Source organism: Erpetoichthys calabaricus, chromosome 8, assembly GCF_900747795.2.
Source record: "Erpetoichthys calabaricus chromosome 8, fErpCal1.3, whole genome shotgun sequence".
In the NCBI taxonomy this organism is placed as follows: Eukaryota; Metazoa; Chordata; class Cladistia; order Polypteriformes; family Polypteridae; genus Erpetoichthys; species Erpetoichthys calabaricus.
In genome coordinates this window covers 174,980,836-174,998,721 of record NC_041401.2, presented here as the reverse complement: position 1 = coordinate 174,998,721, position 17,886 = coordinate 174,980,836, and the positions used below count along the sequence as shown (strand labels likewise).

The 17,886-nt window shown below is 39.2% G+C and overlaps 1 protein-coding gene across 9 annotated transcripts in view; it reads left to right on the top strand.

Annotated features, from left to right (window-relative positions):
• agrn (agrin) overlaps window positions 1-17,886 on the top strand; it is a 553,557-nt gene that overhangs the window by 521,358 nt on the left and 14,313 nt on the right. For 3 of the 9 annotated variants that reach the window (XM_051931028.1, XM_051931026.1, XM_051931031.1), the window contains 6 exons: window positions 188-199; window positions 3,890-4,006; window positions 4,392-4,581; window positions 8,043-8,130; window positions 14,488-14,520; window positions 17,003-17,227. In XM_051931028.1, the coding sequence (XP_051786988.1) occupies window positions 188-199; window positions 3,890-4,006; window positions 4,392-4,581; window positions 8,043-8,130; window positions 14,488-14,520; window positions 17,003-17,227 (665 nt within the window). The remainder of the gene's footprint in view (window positions 1-187; window positions 200-3,889; window positions 4,007-4,391; window positions 4,582-8,042; window positions 8,131-14,487; window positions 14,521-17,002; window positions 17,228-17,886) is intronic. The other 6 variants (XM_028807851.2, XM_051931030.1, XM_028807853.2 and 3 more) reach the window with 3 other exon arrangements.

Genomic DNA, 17,886 nt, shown 5'->3' with positions numbered 1-17,886 from the left:
CTTAAAATTAACATCAACCCTGAAGTGTAATGCTGTGCTCTATTTAGTTAATGCTACATCTCTGTCTTTCTCTCTTTTTAACATCTTGGTTTTTCCCTTTCACATGTATACATACATATATATATATATATATATTGTTTTCTCTTCTTTATTTTCAAACCTCTGTTTTGTGCCGGACGGATTTCAGAAATCACGCAAGGTAAAGAAAACATATTTGACTTTCTCACTTTCACCAGTCATTTCATTCATTATTGAAGTTATTTTAACCACATCCCAGTTCCATTACTCTCATTCTCAATTGGTAGCTGGATCAGTTTGTGTAATTCCATGTATGAACTGACATATTTATCAAGAAGTTTGTATCTGTATCTCAGCAAGACATCTGCATGTTATAGTAAGACACTGTATATGTTTTGGACTTGCACTGGCTCTGCAGGATTGTGCCCACTCTAGGCATTAGCTCACGTCCAACAGTCATCAGTCAATGAGTGTGATCCAGTTTCATTGTGGTTAAACATGTGATAAACCGGAGAAAAAGTTCCCCTTAACATGGTGATCTGTTTATTTGTGGCTGCCCTTCCCCTTCTCTTCACATCCACAAGACATCATTCCCACTTTTGTCTTCATCATGAAATAATGGCATGCATTTAATTTAATAATCAACGATGATAATGCTCCTCACCAAACTGAGCATCTCGACACACCTCGAGGCAGTACTTTTAAAAGCAGTTCACATGGCTAATAAGGCAAGTTGCTATTTTTAATGTGAGTATTTTGCAGAGGTTAAAAGCTCAGTCGGAATGAAAACAGGCTGATACGGCTAGGTGCATACTTGGTTTGTCACTGTCCTTCAGGATCACTTGCCACCACAGCCTTGCTGCCTCCTCCAGAAATATAATATAAGCTTCTGGCCAGTGCAAGGCCAAAATAAATTGTCATTCTGTCACCTGCTTCAGGTCACCCATGTGTTATGATCACAGAACTCATTCCATTTCGACATAACCTGTGTTGTGCACCATCTCCATGCTAGTCTCGCTATGGCGAGTGGATTGTTATGTTCTTTCGTGCCGTTTTGTTCTCCAACCTGTGTGTGTGTGTGTGTGTGTGGACACAAGTCTGCTTGTTTCTGGCCTTTGAGGTATAAAGCAGCAGATGCTCTGCTAATGAGGAAAGCCAGCCATCCCTGCCAAGCGGGGGCCACCTGAGGCTGCACATTCATTTTGTGCATTGCTTTTCTAATTTTTTTTTTCCTTATGACAACACAATGCTTGCCTTGGTCCAGTGGTTGCTGGATTTGTATCCAGGCATTCATCACAGTAGCCTGTGTCCAATTTTTGCTTTGCTGGCTCATGACACTCATTATAGAGAGAAAATTTGGAAAGCACTGACATCCAGCTTCTAAGGCAGGGTTAAGCTAGGCTTTATTTTAATTGGATTGACAAAGTGGTTGCCAATTTGACCTTAGGTACACCCTAGGGGAGTTGTCCCTGTGACCTGTGGGTAGAAGAGCGTCACTGTGTCACTGCATGTCTCAAACAACAAGTAAAAAAGGTGGGCTCTAACACTTTTGTATATAGCTATTGTTGAGGGAGAGCAAGAAACATTGCTTATCTAGCAGCCATGTAGGGTGAGAAGCAAAGAGTGGAGACTATGCCCAGATCTGACAGTTGAAAACCAGGGGTGTTTCCAGCAAACCAGAAGTACATAACCATATTTTGTGATAGTCTTGTGTTCCCTATAGGATTCCCCTTAGTCTTTAAGATTAAACTGCAGACTTGCAGCATGTCCTTCCCAACGTCAGCTAATGTTACTCCAAAAATATATAGATGGGAAAGCAAACAGGCCCACTGACTTCTCTGTAAAACAATATATGTCCACTCTCTGTTGTGATCGATTCAGTTTTTATTCACCTATCAGTTTGCTAAATGGGTTTAATCCAATTTCAAAGTCACAGGGAGTATCAAGGTTGTGGTAGGAATGAAATGTGGACACCACAGTAGTAAATCACAAGGTACAGTCACACTTAAATCTATGCCAGGTCAGTTTGAGACACAATTTAACTTAACATACAAGTGAGAAGATTCTTGAACACCCAAAATGTACTTTCTTTTTTTCTAGTCATAAATCCGAATTCAGCATGACCTCCTATGAACTATATTCCACATTCTCTCAGAGTTCAGACAATACAATAAGCTGAAAGGTTTACAAATACTGTAGCTGGGTAGCTAGCTGAGACATCAGTCTTAACTACAGTGTGTCCATCCATCCATCCATTGTGTGATCGTTCTCTATCTCCCCTGTGTACAAGGTGGATTTTAGTTGGCCACCTTCTCCTCTCAGAGTCATAAGACTTTGTTCTTTCACTTCACACTTTACATCTCTACCCTGTTGTTGTGTTCCTTGACAACACTACCTGTCAGTCAGACATGTGATGTGTGGAATCATGAATGGAAATCTTTAAATATGTCTGACATCTCTGTTGGCTGGGAATTGCCTCCAACATTTCACATATGGAGAATCCCTGCTCTCTCCACATAGTTCCCCTTAGTCCCAAAAGTAATCTTGCAGAGTGTTCTTAGCAACACCAGCTCTGGCTAGGCAGACCCCTTCCCATTCCGCCCCAGTATGCTACCCCCCAGCTTCCTGGCTTTGCTATAGTATGATCCATTGAAAAACAGCAGTTGAGATCATTGTGATCAAATACTTTTCATTGTAAAGTAAGGTATAATGACCATAAAACAATTAAATTCAAGTAAATAGTTTCTAATGACCTAGCAGAGAACTTGGAATCTCTTCAATTTTTAACCCATGTTGGGCTGGATTGTACTGCTCATTTATATGTTGACTTAGTTCAGTATATCTTCTGTTGTTTTTCCTCTTTCCACACTGTAACTGGCAACACAAATGTCCTGTTTCTACTTGTGACATACAGTCCAATGTAGAAGACAGAATCAATCTAAAACAAAACCAAGATTTTTCCACAAGGCAATCTGTAGAATTTGGATTTGACAGCAGTGATAATACACAATACGTGGCCAGTCCTGTGCTTATTCAGCAGCAGATATACTGAAGGCTTAGACTGAATAGTTTTAGCAGTACAGAATCATATCTCACTGTAGCTGTCTGTGCAGTAAATATATAGATATGGATCACAACCACTCTAAAACATGTCAGATTCTTCAGTGGCAAAAGAATCCTGTATCTTATGGGTAACACTAATAAGAAGGCCTTCCTTTGCCTATGTCCATATGATCGTGTAGAAGTAATGATTAACACCTACTTCCTAGTGTAAGTGACAAGTCTAGTATGCTACATTAGTACATGATGTGTGATACATAGTCTTAAACTGCCAGACAATGTTATCCATCGATTTTCAAAACTTGCTCAATTAAAAGAGTATTCTGTATCGTAAAGTGGAAACTAGGACACCCCAAACACCTATATTTACATTCAAATATACCTTCCCAGCGGTTAAACTGGTATGTGTCATATCTTTGGGATTTGAGAAGAAATCAGAGCCCACAGACAGTTGATCCAGGGTCCTCGGAGGGTATGAGCCTACAAAATTAATCAATTCACCACCTATCTAAATGCAGGATTCCCAGATCTTGATTTGAAATCTAAACCAGAACCCAACTTGTTGGCAGCTGAGCCTCTTCTGATGCAGGTGCTGTAAAGTGGAAAGCAGGCAGCCTGAGGCTGCCACCATGGTGAGCCAGGAACTTCTTGCACAATTAATGTTTTACACTGATGCAGAATCTGATTAGGCATTCTGCCCTCTCTTGTAGCTCACTTTATGTTCCTCAAGGCGCTGACTGATGAGAGGCACTACAGTGTGCCACTCGCATGCCACTCAACAGATTCTCTGCCCTTCTATTTCTTTGCCCAGGACCAGCACACTGAGCTGAATCTGAAAGAACCTCTCTATGTGGGCGGAGCTCCTGACTTCAGCAAACTGGCCCGGGCTGCTTCCATTAACACGGGCTTTACTGGAGCCGTACAAGAGGTACAGCCTTGTTTGTTCTTTGTGGAACTCTGGTATTGTTCAGAAAGTTTGAATTTAGTGAATCTTGAATCATGTGTAAATGCTGGCTTTTTTAGCTTTTTGTTTGTCTCTCAGGGTTAAGGTCCTTCATGATTATTTGCTTTTTTCATTTGCCCATATAATATTTCATTTTTTAAGTTATGAGATTTTCTGCAAAACAATCAATAATGTTACCTTTAGCTATTTCAGTTAGTAAAAGGCGATTGGTGGTGTTGATTTTTCCCTTTGTAATGTTAGCAGTGAGGGTCGATAGGTGCAAGTTAGATAGAAACACGTCTACTGAACAAACAGTTTTAAAAGTCAAATCAATTTTGTTTTTTTAACCTTGGCTGTCATTTCTTCTCAGATTAAATTAAATGGTGTTGCAGTTCTGAAAGAATCCAATGCCAAGAAGTCCATAGATGTGTCCATCTATGAGGGCCACAGCTGCTCCAGAAGTCCAAGTGTTTGTCTTAATGGAGGAGAATGTTTGCCAAAACTTCATGATTATGAGTGCCGATGCCAGCATGGATTCCTGGGCAAACATTGTGAAAATGGTAAGCATTTGGAATGTATCTTTTTTCATTTTTGCCCCAAGTCATTCAAGGTATTTGCAAATAGGAATGGGCCTCATTACTTATAATTTGGCCTCTTGTTCCCATTGTGAATATAGTTTAAAAGTATCTATCTAATTGCATGTTGATTTTGTAATCTCTTTTCACCATCTACATTTCTAAAAGTACTCTTTAGCAGTCATCATGGAGTGGCGTGAGCCTGCAGAATTTCTGTACCAAAAAGGTGCGATTAGGAGAAAACTTACATCTGTGTATGTTGTGTTTCTTAACTAAAATAACTGAAGTTGGATCAACTATTTTCTGAGCCCACTGTTTTATATTGCACGTTCACAGAAAGCCAGAGCCTCTCTCAGTGGCACTGGGAGCATGGCAGACAGTAATCATGAGCATAGACGAATATGTTGCACTTGAAGAGTGCATGCAAGCTTCAACTATACGTTAAAACTCGTCATAAATTAAACCTAAATCTTTAGTACTGTAACACAGCAGTGCTAACTTATACATAACCACTGCAACACTAATTGGAACATTACAGTCTTAAAGCTCTTTACACATGCATTTGTACCACAAGATGAATATTCTTGCAGGTATGGTGCTGTCAATTTTATATACTTTTGGGAATAATCCAGCCCTGAGTTTTGAACCTGTCACTTGATTGTCTGAAGTACAGTTCTCAAGTTGTAAGCTCACACTTCCATAAATACAATGGGAGACTTCAGTGGCACATTTGTGCTTTCTCTTAAAAGAAGACTGAGTGACTGTCAGCAGCAGTAGGCTATCTTTTAAATATTTAATGTATTATCTTCAGATTCAGTATTTACAGTATTGTAAAAATGTGCACTAACCAATCATAAACAATACAGGTATGTAAGGAAATGAAACAAATCATCCAGGCTAACAGCATATGCATTACATGCAGTTTTCTTCCTGAATTTTAAAGTAAATTAGAGCTTACCCCCCAGTTACTGTTTTTACATTAAATGCCTATTCTAAATCTCCCTGGTATGAGTCAATGTGAATGTGCCTGGCAGTACATTGGTGTCCCCTCCAGAGTTAATGTTGGCCTTGTGTCTAATGCTACTGTCATAAGCTCCTACTCTCCACCACCCTAAAGTTAACTGAGTCAGGTCAGATAATGAAGAGATGAATAGTTGTAAGGAAACATTTGTAGTGTTACTATGTTATTTAAAGTGTATATTTTGTTCACAGTGGTGAAGCAGGTCATGCTGCTACTTAATAGTCCTAGGTGCCAGATTAGATTACTGGCTGGTGGTGGTTGTTTTGTCCTTGGAAGAGTATACATGCTTTCTCCATACAAAAAGACGTGGTCAGTCTGAATGGAGACTCTTAGATTGTCCGCAAGTGTGTGAGCGTTTCTAATGTATCCTGTCTTCCTGTACAGTGTTGATTTTGGCATTTGACCTTTACTGCTGTGGCACCTCATGGTCCAGTATTGCAATAAACTAGTTTCAAAAAAATGATCCATGAACTGAGTTTACATTAGTTTTGGTCAGGACCACTTCAGATCTGATTTTTTAATTTTATACCAAGGAATATAAATATAGGCTCCAGATGCCCCGTGACCCTGCCCTGAATAAGAGAGTTAGGAGGATGGATGGATGGAAGATGCACACAACCTGCTTGCAGAAGACTAAAGGAAACACAGAAAGCAACTTTACATCTGCAAAACAGCAAGGCCTTCTATATCAACTCTCACCCTGTATGGTGTTCTTCACCCTAGACTGCAACTTCAGGGTTAATAAATAGCAAGGATACAATATAGAATGGCATTTGGGAGAGGAGTCACGGGATGAGAACATCAAACACCAAAAAATGCACATTTCCCCAAGCATACTGCTGCCAACTTTCCTTCTCTGGAAATGAGGACATCTGGGTCAAAAATTAGGACTTTTGAGGACGCCTTTCCCAAGGATGCCATAATACAACTTTATACTATCTTATGGTTTTTAAAACATTATAAACCTTTAGTAACAGTTTATCACTATAATTTTGATATGATGGCCACAATCACCATCACTGGTAAACTAATAACTCATTAAATATTTTGAAAATGTCAAGCCTCTTAAATTAATAGACTTCATTCCTTCCATTCTTATTTGGATAGCTTAACTGTCATAAACATGTAAAAAATGATACACATGATAAGTTCACTTCTAGTAAAATAAAAATAATTTTACTCTTTTCAATTTAGCTTATTTGTATTTATCTACATTCTTTTATATTTTTCCACTCAAGCTATTTTTATCAGTACATCTGGGTTCTTGGATATGAATAGAAATCTTTACATAGCATGCTAGTGAAATTGAATCATGGGAGTATTAGCCCTTTAATTGAATCTGTTCTGCCCTTTCGAAAACAAGGATATCTGTTGTTCAAGTAGTCTGTGAACTTGCATTTTCTTTTCGGCATAATGGGTATTTGTGAATTTATGTAAATGAAAGAATTATGCAAACATTATTAAATTACTTGAAGAAGTGACTTATTACTTGATATCTAAAAAGATATTGCATTTTTATGACAGAATAAAAGTGTTTTTTTAAATTACCTGAAACTTTAATAGTTGACTCGTTCATTTACAATTATAAATCCATTTTGGAACAACAGGTGGTAATAACAATATTTTCCATTAAAATATTTCAAAGCAGTACTTACTCGCACTTAATATAATGCACTGTACCTGGATGTATGAAATTTCTTGTTTAACCAAACTGCTGAAAATAATATCTCACATAGAAAACGTGAAATTGTAATTTCGATTTTGAATAAATTCACTTAGTTACAGTGAATTAGGATTACAAATAATTAAGGAAAGGAACAACATTTATAATGAACTGTCTACACGCCAAGAAGATAAAGGTGGATTCAAAAGATGAAGTGAAAAAGCCAAGTTGGGCAGATATTGACTATTCTTGTCAACCGGAATGGAAGTGAAGATTCTGGGAAAAGAGTTCGCGCATTACTTCCGCAAATGCTGATTGGTGTACAGCTTTCAATTTTTACCAATGATAAGGATATGGAGATTTTCAAATTTTAGGAGCCAAAATTCCAGACATTTTCAAAATTTTATAAATTCCTCCCGGACAGTCAATGGCACTTTAAAACTAAGGACATGTCCGGGAAAATGAGAACGGTTGGCAGCCCTACCCGAGCTGGTCCAACATTTTCTCTCTCAGGATAATAAAGACACCATGCACCTGAGCATGCTTATTGACTCCTGCTGACTGTCTCGGGAATAGAATTGTAATGTTGAGTCTACATTTCCAGCAGAATAAGATGTGTCTCTGTTTCCAAAATGCATTTTATGAAAGGAAGGGATGAGCGTAGGGAGTCTGCATGAAGAAAAAATGAAAAAGCAATTGGTGTTAACTATAGCATAGCACTGTAAAAATGTTTTATTTATTTATGTTCTTTTAATTTGACAGCAATAATTGAAAAGTCAGCAGGAGACGCAGAAGCCCTAGCATTTGATGGCCACACATTTATCGAGTACCAAAATGCAGTGTCAAAAAGGTAAGCTATAGCCCGATTTTTCTGTATTATTATTTCTTTCATTGGTAGCATTTTGAGAGAAGCAGAAGTGAAGTATTTTAGAAGCATTAAAATGTCATAAGTTAAATATTTCAAGAAGACTGCAAGATGTGCAGCAACTCTCAATAGCTGAAATGTGTGCATATGTCACCCGGCCTATTTACAGTAAATACTTAAACAAAATATCATCTGTTTCCACACATTTACTTTGAGAAGGGGAGGATAACACCCCTTGTTTTCACTTTACTGTTTCAGAAGGGCACAGCATCTTAGGTATACAGAGAATGAGGCATCATATCTCCTACTTAAATATGGAGTAATATGCTTATTTAAAATAATAATCAACAATAGAATCAGTGATTACATTACTACTAGCGTAATACTGCACAATGGCATACACATAATATGGGGTTATGATTTACTTAAGTGTGCATAGCGTGTTTTGTTTTCCTGCTGTATTGTGCACTCTGAGGGGTATGACTTGCATACTGACAGGTTATGAGGGCAATGCATATTATAGCATATGTTCATTTACTGAAGGGTGGAAGCACTTTACCTGTGTACTCTCTAAGGGGAGGCTGATCATATTCACATGATGGAGGTTCACCATATACATAGAAAATCTGGGGTGTAGTTGACTTCAAATGTGACACAAGATGGTGTACTGATATAATCATATCCATTCAGGTTGTGGGGGTGTAACTTGTTATTGCATACACTCATGTGAGAGTATATGCACACTCAAGGGTGTGGTATGTCACATAAAGTCTGGCTATCATGTGTAGTCCCTTTATGAAGGCAGGAGTTGTTATTTCCCATACTTGGATAATGAGAATATTGGTTATTATTTAGTACGTTTACCATAGAGGATGTGTCAGAGTTATGGGCATAAATTATCGTATGCCTCCAGTTAAGGAAATGGGTCTTCTTTTCTTTCACTCATGCAGCATGAAGTGTGAGGCTTATTAAAACACCTTCAATTTACAGACATGTAGCTTATCAGATCTACATGTGTGTGCCTTCCTTTCATATGTGCATTCTGAAAGGTCTGGCTTATTATACACTCCATTTACTGTGCCATTTGTTATTCATACACTTATGTTGTGGAAGCACGGTTTCTCATTTCATACTCTTAAGCAGAAATGCGTTGCTTGCTTTCACATACAGTATGTAATTTCACATCATAAACTGGCAACAACAGATTGCTGCCACAAACACTTTAGTATTTAGTTGCAGAACAATCAGATGTTTTTCTGTTCAGAATCTTTTTCATGTAAAGTCCTTCATGTTTTTATAACACATATTTTTTGTCAGGTTTATGTTCCCCCATGCTTGTGCCTTAATGTCTCTTTGTAGCCTTTGTGTGATGGACTTGTTCATCCTTATCAGACCAAGCTCTGCTTCTAGCTGTTGCGTATGTCTGTCTCCTGTCTCTGTCTCACCTGTGCCTTTGTTGTCTGTCTCCTTGATTTCAAGCCAACTGAACAATGAGATCCCAGAGTAAGTAAACTTTATAAGGCATTGTGGGTAACTTCACTTTCTACAAATGTACCCTCTTTTAGGGTTCAGATGCTGAGACTACCTGTGAATTAGGTTTTATTTCTGTGCATCAAGAATGTATGGCACCTCTGCACGATAACCACCTTTTTCCACCTTCTCAAACGTACGCAGTTTTTAATGTTTGGAAAACATGCAGGATTAAATCACTTAGAGATTTGTACATAGATAACATCTTTGCATCCTACGAACAATTACACTCCAACGTTAACTTTCCATCAACACAATTCTTCCACTACCTTCATATTAGAAACTTAGCTAAACAAAATCTGTCCAGTTTTCCTCACCTCCCACCTACTTCTATTCCAGAAGAAAGACTGATCAGTCTTGGGGACTCAGACAGCATTTCTGTAATATATAAAAAGATTTTAAAGTCCCTTCTTTTCAAAGATCCCAGAGTACACTGGGAAAAGGATCTCTTACTCAACATTTCAGAAAAAGAGTGAAAGGTAGCCATGCACAGAATTCACTCTAGCTACATATGCGCAAAGCATTCAATTATTCAACTTAAAATCTTTTATCAAGAACAAAATATTTCCAGGGCAAGATCCAACCTGCAAACATTGCAATCGAGGTCCAGCCTCACTGGGCCACATGTTTTGGGCCTGCACCAAATTAACATCATTCTGGACCAAAATCTTTAAATGCCTATCAGACAGCCTTGGGGTCACAATCCTTCCTAATCCATTAACAGCGTGTTTGGTGGACTCCCAAATGGGCTTAAAGAGGAGAAGGACAAACAAACTGGAATTGCCTTTACTTCACTATCGACACGTAGATTTATCTTGCTCAGCTGGAAGAATTCTAGCCCACCTCTGGAAACAATCAAATTCTCACTCAGAGGATCTGTTCACAACTTTTTTTTAAAACCTGGCAGGATCTAATCAATAACATTTTAGAATAAACACTTAAATTAGGGAAGAGGATTTTCTTCCCACTTTTCTACTCTTAAAAGTTTACTCTGGCTGTTGGCCTCTGTTTCTCATGGGTGGGATTTGAATTGAATTTAGTTTTGTCAAGTTTGACTGGCTTGTATGGAATGTTACTTGCTTTTAATAAATTCGATAAAATGTTAAAAAAAAGAATGTATTATACACCACATGCAGGGTTTCTTTCAAGTGCTGAAGATAATATCAGTGTCGATAATCCTGGGCATCAGCATATGTGAGCTGCACAAGCAGAATCAATAGCCAGCATGTTTATTATTACATGAGACTGCTAAAACTCTTGTTTCTTTAATTACTTGTAAGAATACAAACTCAGTGTGATAAGCAGCACAAGCCATTAGAAACCTCTCAGGGGAGATTCTGCTTGTTTGTTAAATGGATTTTCTTTGGATCAACCTCAAGATGAATCCATTAGGAAAAGAAAAATGAAATCTTATAGTCATTGCTGAGAAGCTCATGCATGGCCTTTTCCACTTGTACCGCTACCCCAGGAGAACAACCAAGCCCTGGGCAGCCATACAATCAGGATACCACTAGAATAATAGCAGTACTTTATAAATAATCTTTCAGAGTTACGTGACCAGCACTCGTCTTATTTGACCCTCTCACCACACATCCCAGATCAGCAGGAGAAACTATATTTACATATCAACAGGCAAGACCATTTAAACATAATTCTCCAAACAATGATGTACATAACAAAGACAAAGACAAAAATTTCACAAATTAGGGTGCAAGATGCTATCGCTAGAGATAACCAGTTTCTATAAGGGGTGTTCATGGTTTGGTTTACAGTCCTTTAAGTACAAGAGGATGATGAAATGCCGGAAGCACAATGGAGTATGCAGGCAGCCAATGCCAATAATATAAATCATCAGTCCTACCGGCCCAAAGCAACTACAAAAATGTTCATCTTCAGAGATGCATCTCACTTGTAACCCTGGGTAAATTAACCTTCTTCCAGCAGGTGGCTCACAAGTGGATTCTCTACACTAACACGCTGTAGCTCCTCGCTTCACCGCTCAATGTCTCTCCCTCTCTCCCTTCCTTTCCAAGTTAAAATCGTCTTCAGCCCAACATTCCTAGTCGCACTGTCTTCTCCTTAAAGGTGCAGTTCCCCATTTTTGGGTGAACCCTCAGCAACCCATTTGTTGAGGTAAAAAACTAACAAAGGGACAATAGTACAAGTGGCACCCGCTACACACTGAACCATGACTTCTTATCAGCCATCAGTTTGAGTCACAGCGCCCCCTATTGTTATGCATTTATTTCACTGGCAAGCACCTACCAGTTCCCAGCCAGAGCCATCATTACGCTACTTCTTACAGGATAACAAAGCAACCTTCCCACCTATCTCTCTTCTCTAATATCAGAGTTTTACTGAAGCTTCTTTCATTACCATCAGCCGTTGTCTTGGCATCACTCTCATGATTAGGTCACTGCAACACCAATCCTACCTAGAGGATCACGTTAACAATTTCAGTTTTGAAATAAAAGGGTGTTGCACCACACAGACTATGAGCTTTGAAAATAGGATCATGGTTTTGTGACCACGATGGTGAGATCTGGTATAGCTGTGACTTATCTAAGAGCAAAGGAAGGACAGAGAACTGCATCAGTACTAGCTAAAGAAACCAGGAAAGAGTGTCACAGCACCATTCTGTGCCAGTTTGACAGCTTGATGGTCCATAATTACCAATGCTTAAAGGATCAATGGAAGAAAGAAAATTCATAACTATGCCACTAATTATGAAATTTCTTTTACACAGTGCTGGACAACATAATCATGCTGGCTTATGTTTAGCAGGTTAAGTGACTTTCTTAGGGTAACTTAGATCTACAGATTTATAGTGTTCAACGCTGTTGTTTACGAAATGGACCAATTGGTTGTAGAAATGACTATGAATAATGCTTCAAACTCAAACCACAATAACACCACCACCAGTGCAACTCTCCTAAATTTTAAATGTGCTAATCGAACAGCCATTGTAATGTGTACAGTACACGCACAATTCATTTATTTGAAACAGAAATGCATGCAGTAAAAATGTCCCGACTGTATTGCAAAGCTTAATGAGCTTTCCCTGATAGTAGCGCTAGTGCCATTGTTGATTTCATCAAGGGCAGTGAAAAACAAAACAATACGTGGCTGTCTAACACCAGCCTATCAAGCATCACTTACAGTGAGTGACCCTTTATCTCTCCCATAAAGGTTTATGAATAGTTTCATTTGCATTAGCAAACAATGTTTAAAACCTCTCAACATTGTGGTCTATTTATCACCTGTGATCCATATGAATGAGTCAAATGCTCATCAAGTTAACATTTAAATCATTTAGATATATCAATACATTTACATTAATGTAACACATTTTATATAGTGCCTTTCATAATAATCACCAAGACAATACTACATAGGCACACTGCATTTGTTTCCATCTATCTACAGTAAATTACAAGTCCTACAGATTAAGTGACCTGCTCAGTATGTGTGGGCAGAATAGCAGTTTAGTCTGAAGTTTAACCATTAGGCCACATTGCCATTGCTGTACTGCGTGTGGAAGTGCTGTCTAATGCCTTACTGGTAGGTAACATTACCCTACTTACACACCACTGTTCCACATTTTACCTGATAGTTAAAATGTACTGAGGCACCATCCAGGTGCATGATTGCATGACTTTATGCTGGTCATCACCTATCTGCAGCTCATAGGCCACAAGCATCCAATGCACGTCTCCTTTGTATGTCTTTGCATGTGCAGCCTGACATGCCCTGCAGATAAAAACAGTATGCTTTTGTTGCAGACAATGTTACTTTTTACCAAGTAATAAGCTTAGCTACTTAATCTACACTTTCAAGCTGAGGTGACCACCTGGGCGCAGAATCTATGTGTTCCAAAGTAATTATAAAATAAAAGTGCCTCTTTTTTTTTTTGCCTCTTAACATGTTGCCCAGATATGTTTAGTGCCGTTACAGTCTGGATTCATTTTTTTAACCCAGCACACCCCACCATGCCAGGACTTTTAGTGAACTTAAACCTCCTAAATGAATCTGTGCAAAGGACATGCAATTTTTCCATGTTGGTGACTGGGTGGTTTTATTTTTGCCTTGGAAATACTTCGTTACATTACTCTTTTATCCCTGAATGTCTCTAAAACTAACGATGGAGTGTCTTGAGCATGTCTGAGAACATCTGTATGGGTGTGCTGCAGTAACAAGCCATTATCAAAAAACGTGAGTGGGCAAGTTGGTTAAAGCCCAATACGTGATTTCTATCTATAAAACTGACACTTACCTGTTACTTTCCATCAGAATGCTATACTTTTCTTTATTCTCAGCCTGTGTTATTATTTCCACTTGTTGACCTAAACAATTTGATAAAAGATTTGATTTCAAGCCTGATATGGAGCCTCAGAAGGCTGACATTTGATTGGCATCTAGAGCTGTGAAACACAGCCTTTACACACTGTGACTTGTGTACGTCATTGGAGTCCGGTGCCACCAATAACCTGTCTTGGCTGTGCAGAATGTGTAACGGGGCACAAGTAGTGTATAGAAAGTCAGGTGCCCCATTAAAACCAATGAATGTGGATTGCATTGTGGAACATTCAGTGCCACTTAAGCTGACTCCACTGGCTGTAGTCTAAGAACGCAGCTGATAATAGGCTTTGTGAAGATGTGGACTGGGAAAAGAAAATGCCCTTCCCTGTCAGTAGGGCTTAGGGGACTACACTAGGAAATTTAGCGGTGTCCTATGACCTTGTTTCAAGATGGGTGCACTGACTCTCACTCTGCCACTTTTTGCATGCTTTCACCTTTTCTGTGCATCTTAAGTCCTGAGTTGGCCAACAGTCCCTCAGATCATAGGTGAGTCCTTCCTGCATGGTGTGTCTTCACTCTCTGCTTCAGCTCCAGTCCTTTTCTAATGTTTACCCTGCAAATGACAAGTATGGGGTAGCAACTTGCAGAAACTTGCAGGCTCAATTCCTTTCATGGGATTTTCCTAAATGCTATTGCCTATTGAGTTTAATTTTGACTCCTCATGAGTCCCCACTGGAAACAAATGGTGTCTTTAATTACTTAAAGTAGACATCATCTTTCAGTTTCCAGAAGGGTGACAGCTGGTTTGCAAGCCTATGACTTCCTGTCACAGAAACACCCGGTTCAGAAAATGGGTGGATGGATGTAACTTGGGGCTTTCCCCAGCAGGTCATCCTGACTGATCACTGATTAGTGTTAAGATGCTGCTAAGAATGGGAGGCAAACTGACTCAAAAATATAGCATAAATTAGAGAAGTTTCTTCAGGAGCACATTATTGGCCAGTATCTTACACAAACTAAACTAATCTCTAAAACAAAAAAGGACAATTTGTCACAGTATATGCTTTCACCTTCCACCATCTTTAGTGTATATGCAAAAGAAAAGAAAGAACCGGTGAATAATCAAATTACTTTGGATGTGCTTTAAGGAGTTAAAGGCCAGGTTTATCTGAAGTACATTTCTGCATGTACTTTAGACCTTAAAATCAGCCAGCAGGGTCATGATTTGTATTAAAGAGCCTGCCTGGTATTCTGTGAGTTGCAGCCGAGAGAGAACTGGAGCTGGACTTGGCACTGCTGTCTATTTGTCTGTGTGATTCTGACTCCATATGTGCCTTGGTGCTGTGTCTGTACTGTTTGTGCCTTGTTTCAGTGTGCTCAGTCTACCCGGATAACAGATAGCCATTCATGTTCTCCAGTGAGGCCCTGACAAAAAAGAGATGCTTTGCAAAAACCACACTACTGCTAGATAATATCCTTTCTCTCATGTCTGGATGAGGCTCGCTGACTGCAACACTGTAAAAATGACTATGCCAAAGAAAGCCTAATTGACTCTGAATTACTATTGTCATTACTGTGATTGCTGCTTATGTACCAGACATCTTTACCCAAGGCAACCTGAACATCAGAACGTATTACAGTTGTTTACATATTTTTATAATTAGATTAAAGTAAGTTAAATGTCTTGTTCAGGGTCACACAGCGTGATGGATGCAGGGATTGAATGTACAACCTTGCACTTTAATGTTCTAAATTTCTAGCCTCCGGGCTCACTGAATACTGTAGAAGACAAATCTGCGGATTATCTTCTCCAGGGCTGATGTAGTTGATATATTTATATATTAAGATTCTTTCTGGACAAAAAGTAACAGATCATGTTTTAGTAGTTAAAGTAAAAGCACCAGAATCTTTCAAGTAGGAAATGGTGCACTCTTATTCAAAGTAGTGGGATATGAAAATGAAGATGACAAGCAGATCAAACAGGGGTACTACATGAATCTGTTAAAGTAGAACAAAAATACTTAATCTACATAACATAAAAACAACATAAACAATGCTAAACAAAAGTAGAAAGTAGGATAAGCAGTTCCTAGCATCTGGAATGAGAAAGTGACAGTGTAGACGTAAGCATGGCAGGTTTCTGCATGGTGTCTTTTAACATTCGTGTATTGTGTATGACTTGCACATCTGTGTGTGAATCACATTTTCCTGATGTGTTACGCTAGCCAACCAAGGGCTTTAAACTTCATTCAAGAACAGGTGGAGATGGTCTGCTCTGGGAAGAGAGGAAGCTAGCTGAGGGAGTGCGCCACTTCTACAATTCTCATAGGGGTCACCGAGTTCATGGCTGAATGACCAGAGAGGCTTAGGGACACACCATGGACATGTCTAAAGAAGTATACACATAGATTAAGTCACAAATTGTCTATCTGGCCCTCACCTATTAATTTAAAGTCACTTTTTAGTAAGCCCGGACACACACAGGCAGACAAGTTCAGATTGTATCTCATAGCCTTCGGCCTTTATTAATGCAAGTATAATCTGCCTTTTTTTATCATGTCCACCCCATGCAGAATGACCTTTGGTGGCCATGCTAGTGTATTTGTGGAAAAGTGAAGTGGCCTGGTGACATCCCACTCATGCAAAGCATCTTTTTGTTTGTTGGGAGTCGGGTTTACATTCCATGGAAAACACTGTGCGGCTTCTGTCCCATGATTGTTTGGAATGTGAGACTTGCACCTATTGCGTGTCGGATGCTTTCGCTAAGAAATAATCTCCACAAGGTGTTTAAAATTCCAGCTAGTCCATGACACCTCACCACCTCCTTGTAGCCAAAACTTGTAGAGTTTCACTACAAAGTAACATTCCATTCTTACGTGGATGAAGTCTTTTCAGATGTGCAAGAGGCTTAGAGGAATGTGGGCTATTAGGATTTGGAAGTGTCTTGCTGTATCTGAGTAAGCTTAGGGGTTTGTAGGCTCCCATGCTTGAAACTAACAACGCCTTTTATCTCCTGCCTTCTGCCCAGTGAAAAAGCCCTGCTTGTGAATGCGTTTGAGATCAGCATCAAGACGGAAGCCACTCAAGGGCTCATCCTATGGAGCGGCAAGGGAGTGGAACGATCAGACTACATTGCTTTGGCCATAGTGGATGGACATGTACAGATGACCTATGACCTTGGGTCTAAGCCAGTAGTCCTGAGGTCTACCATTCCAGTCAACACAAATAAATGGATACGGATCAAAGCCACCAGGTAAATGTGGTAAATGTATACTCAATAAATTCTCTGCCTTACAGCTGGTGTGGTTCTGCCCTAAATAACATAAGGACAGCAATATGTGGCCTGGAGGGGTCTGGAAGAGACAGAACGTTAAGTAGTGGGTCGCTGTCCACTAGGGGGCAGACTTGGACAAAGCCTGCTGAAATTAGGAGGTATAACTATAGAGGGGTACTGTGGTACTCCTTACCAGCACACCCTAAACATGTATTTGAAATGTAAAAGCACACTAGGGTGTCAATATAATATGCAGGTCTTTTGCATGTAGGGCCAACAACAACAACATTTATTTATATAGCACATTTTCATACAAAAAGTAGCTCAAAGTGCTTTACATAATGAAGAAAAGAAAAATAACAGACAAAATAGAAAATTAAAATAAGACAACATTAGTTAACATAGAAAAGGAGTAAGGTCCGATGGCCAGGGTGGACAGACAGTGCAGGTGTAGCACTGCCCCTTTGTAATCACTGATGGTGTTTCTCACAGCAATTGTGCTGTTAGGCCTCCCTATGACCAAAATAACTGTGGCTGAAAGGCAATGTAAACATGTAAGATTAAAGTTAAAGAAACTCACACATACTGTTCTGTACTGCTACATTTCTGTTACATGATTACCGGGAGCAGGTATTGTT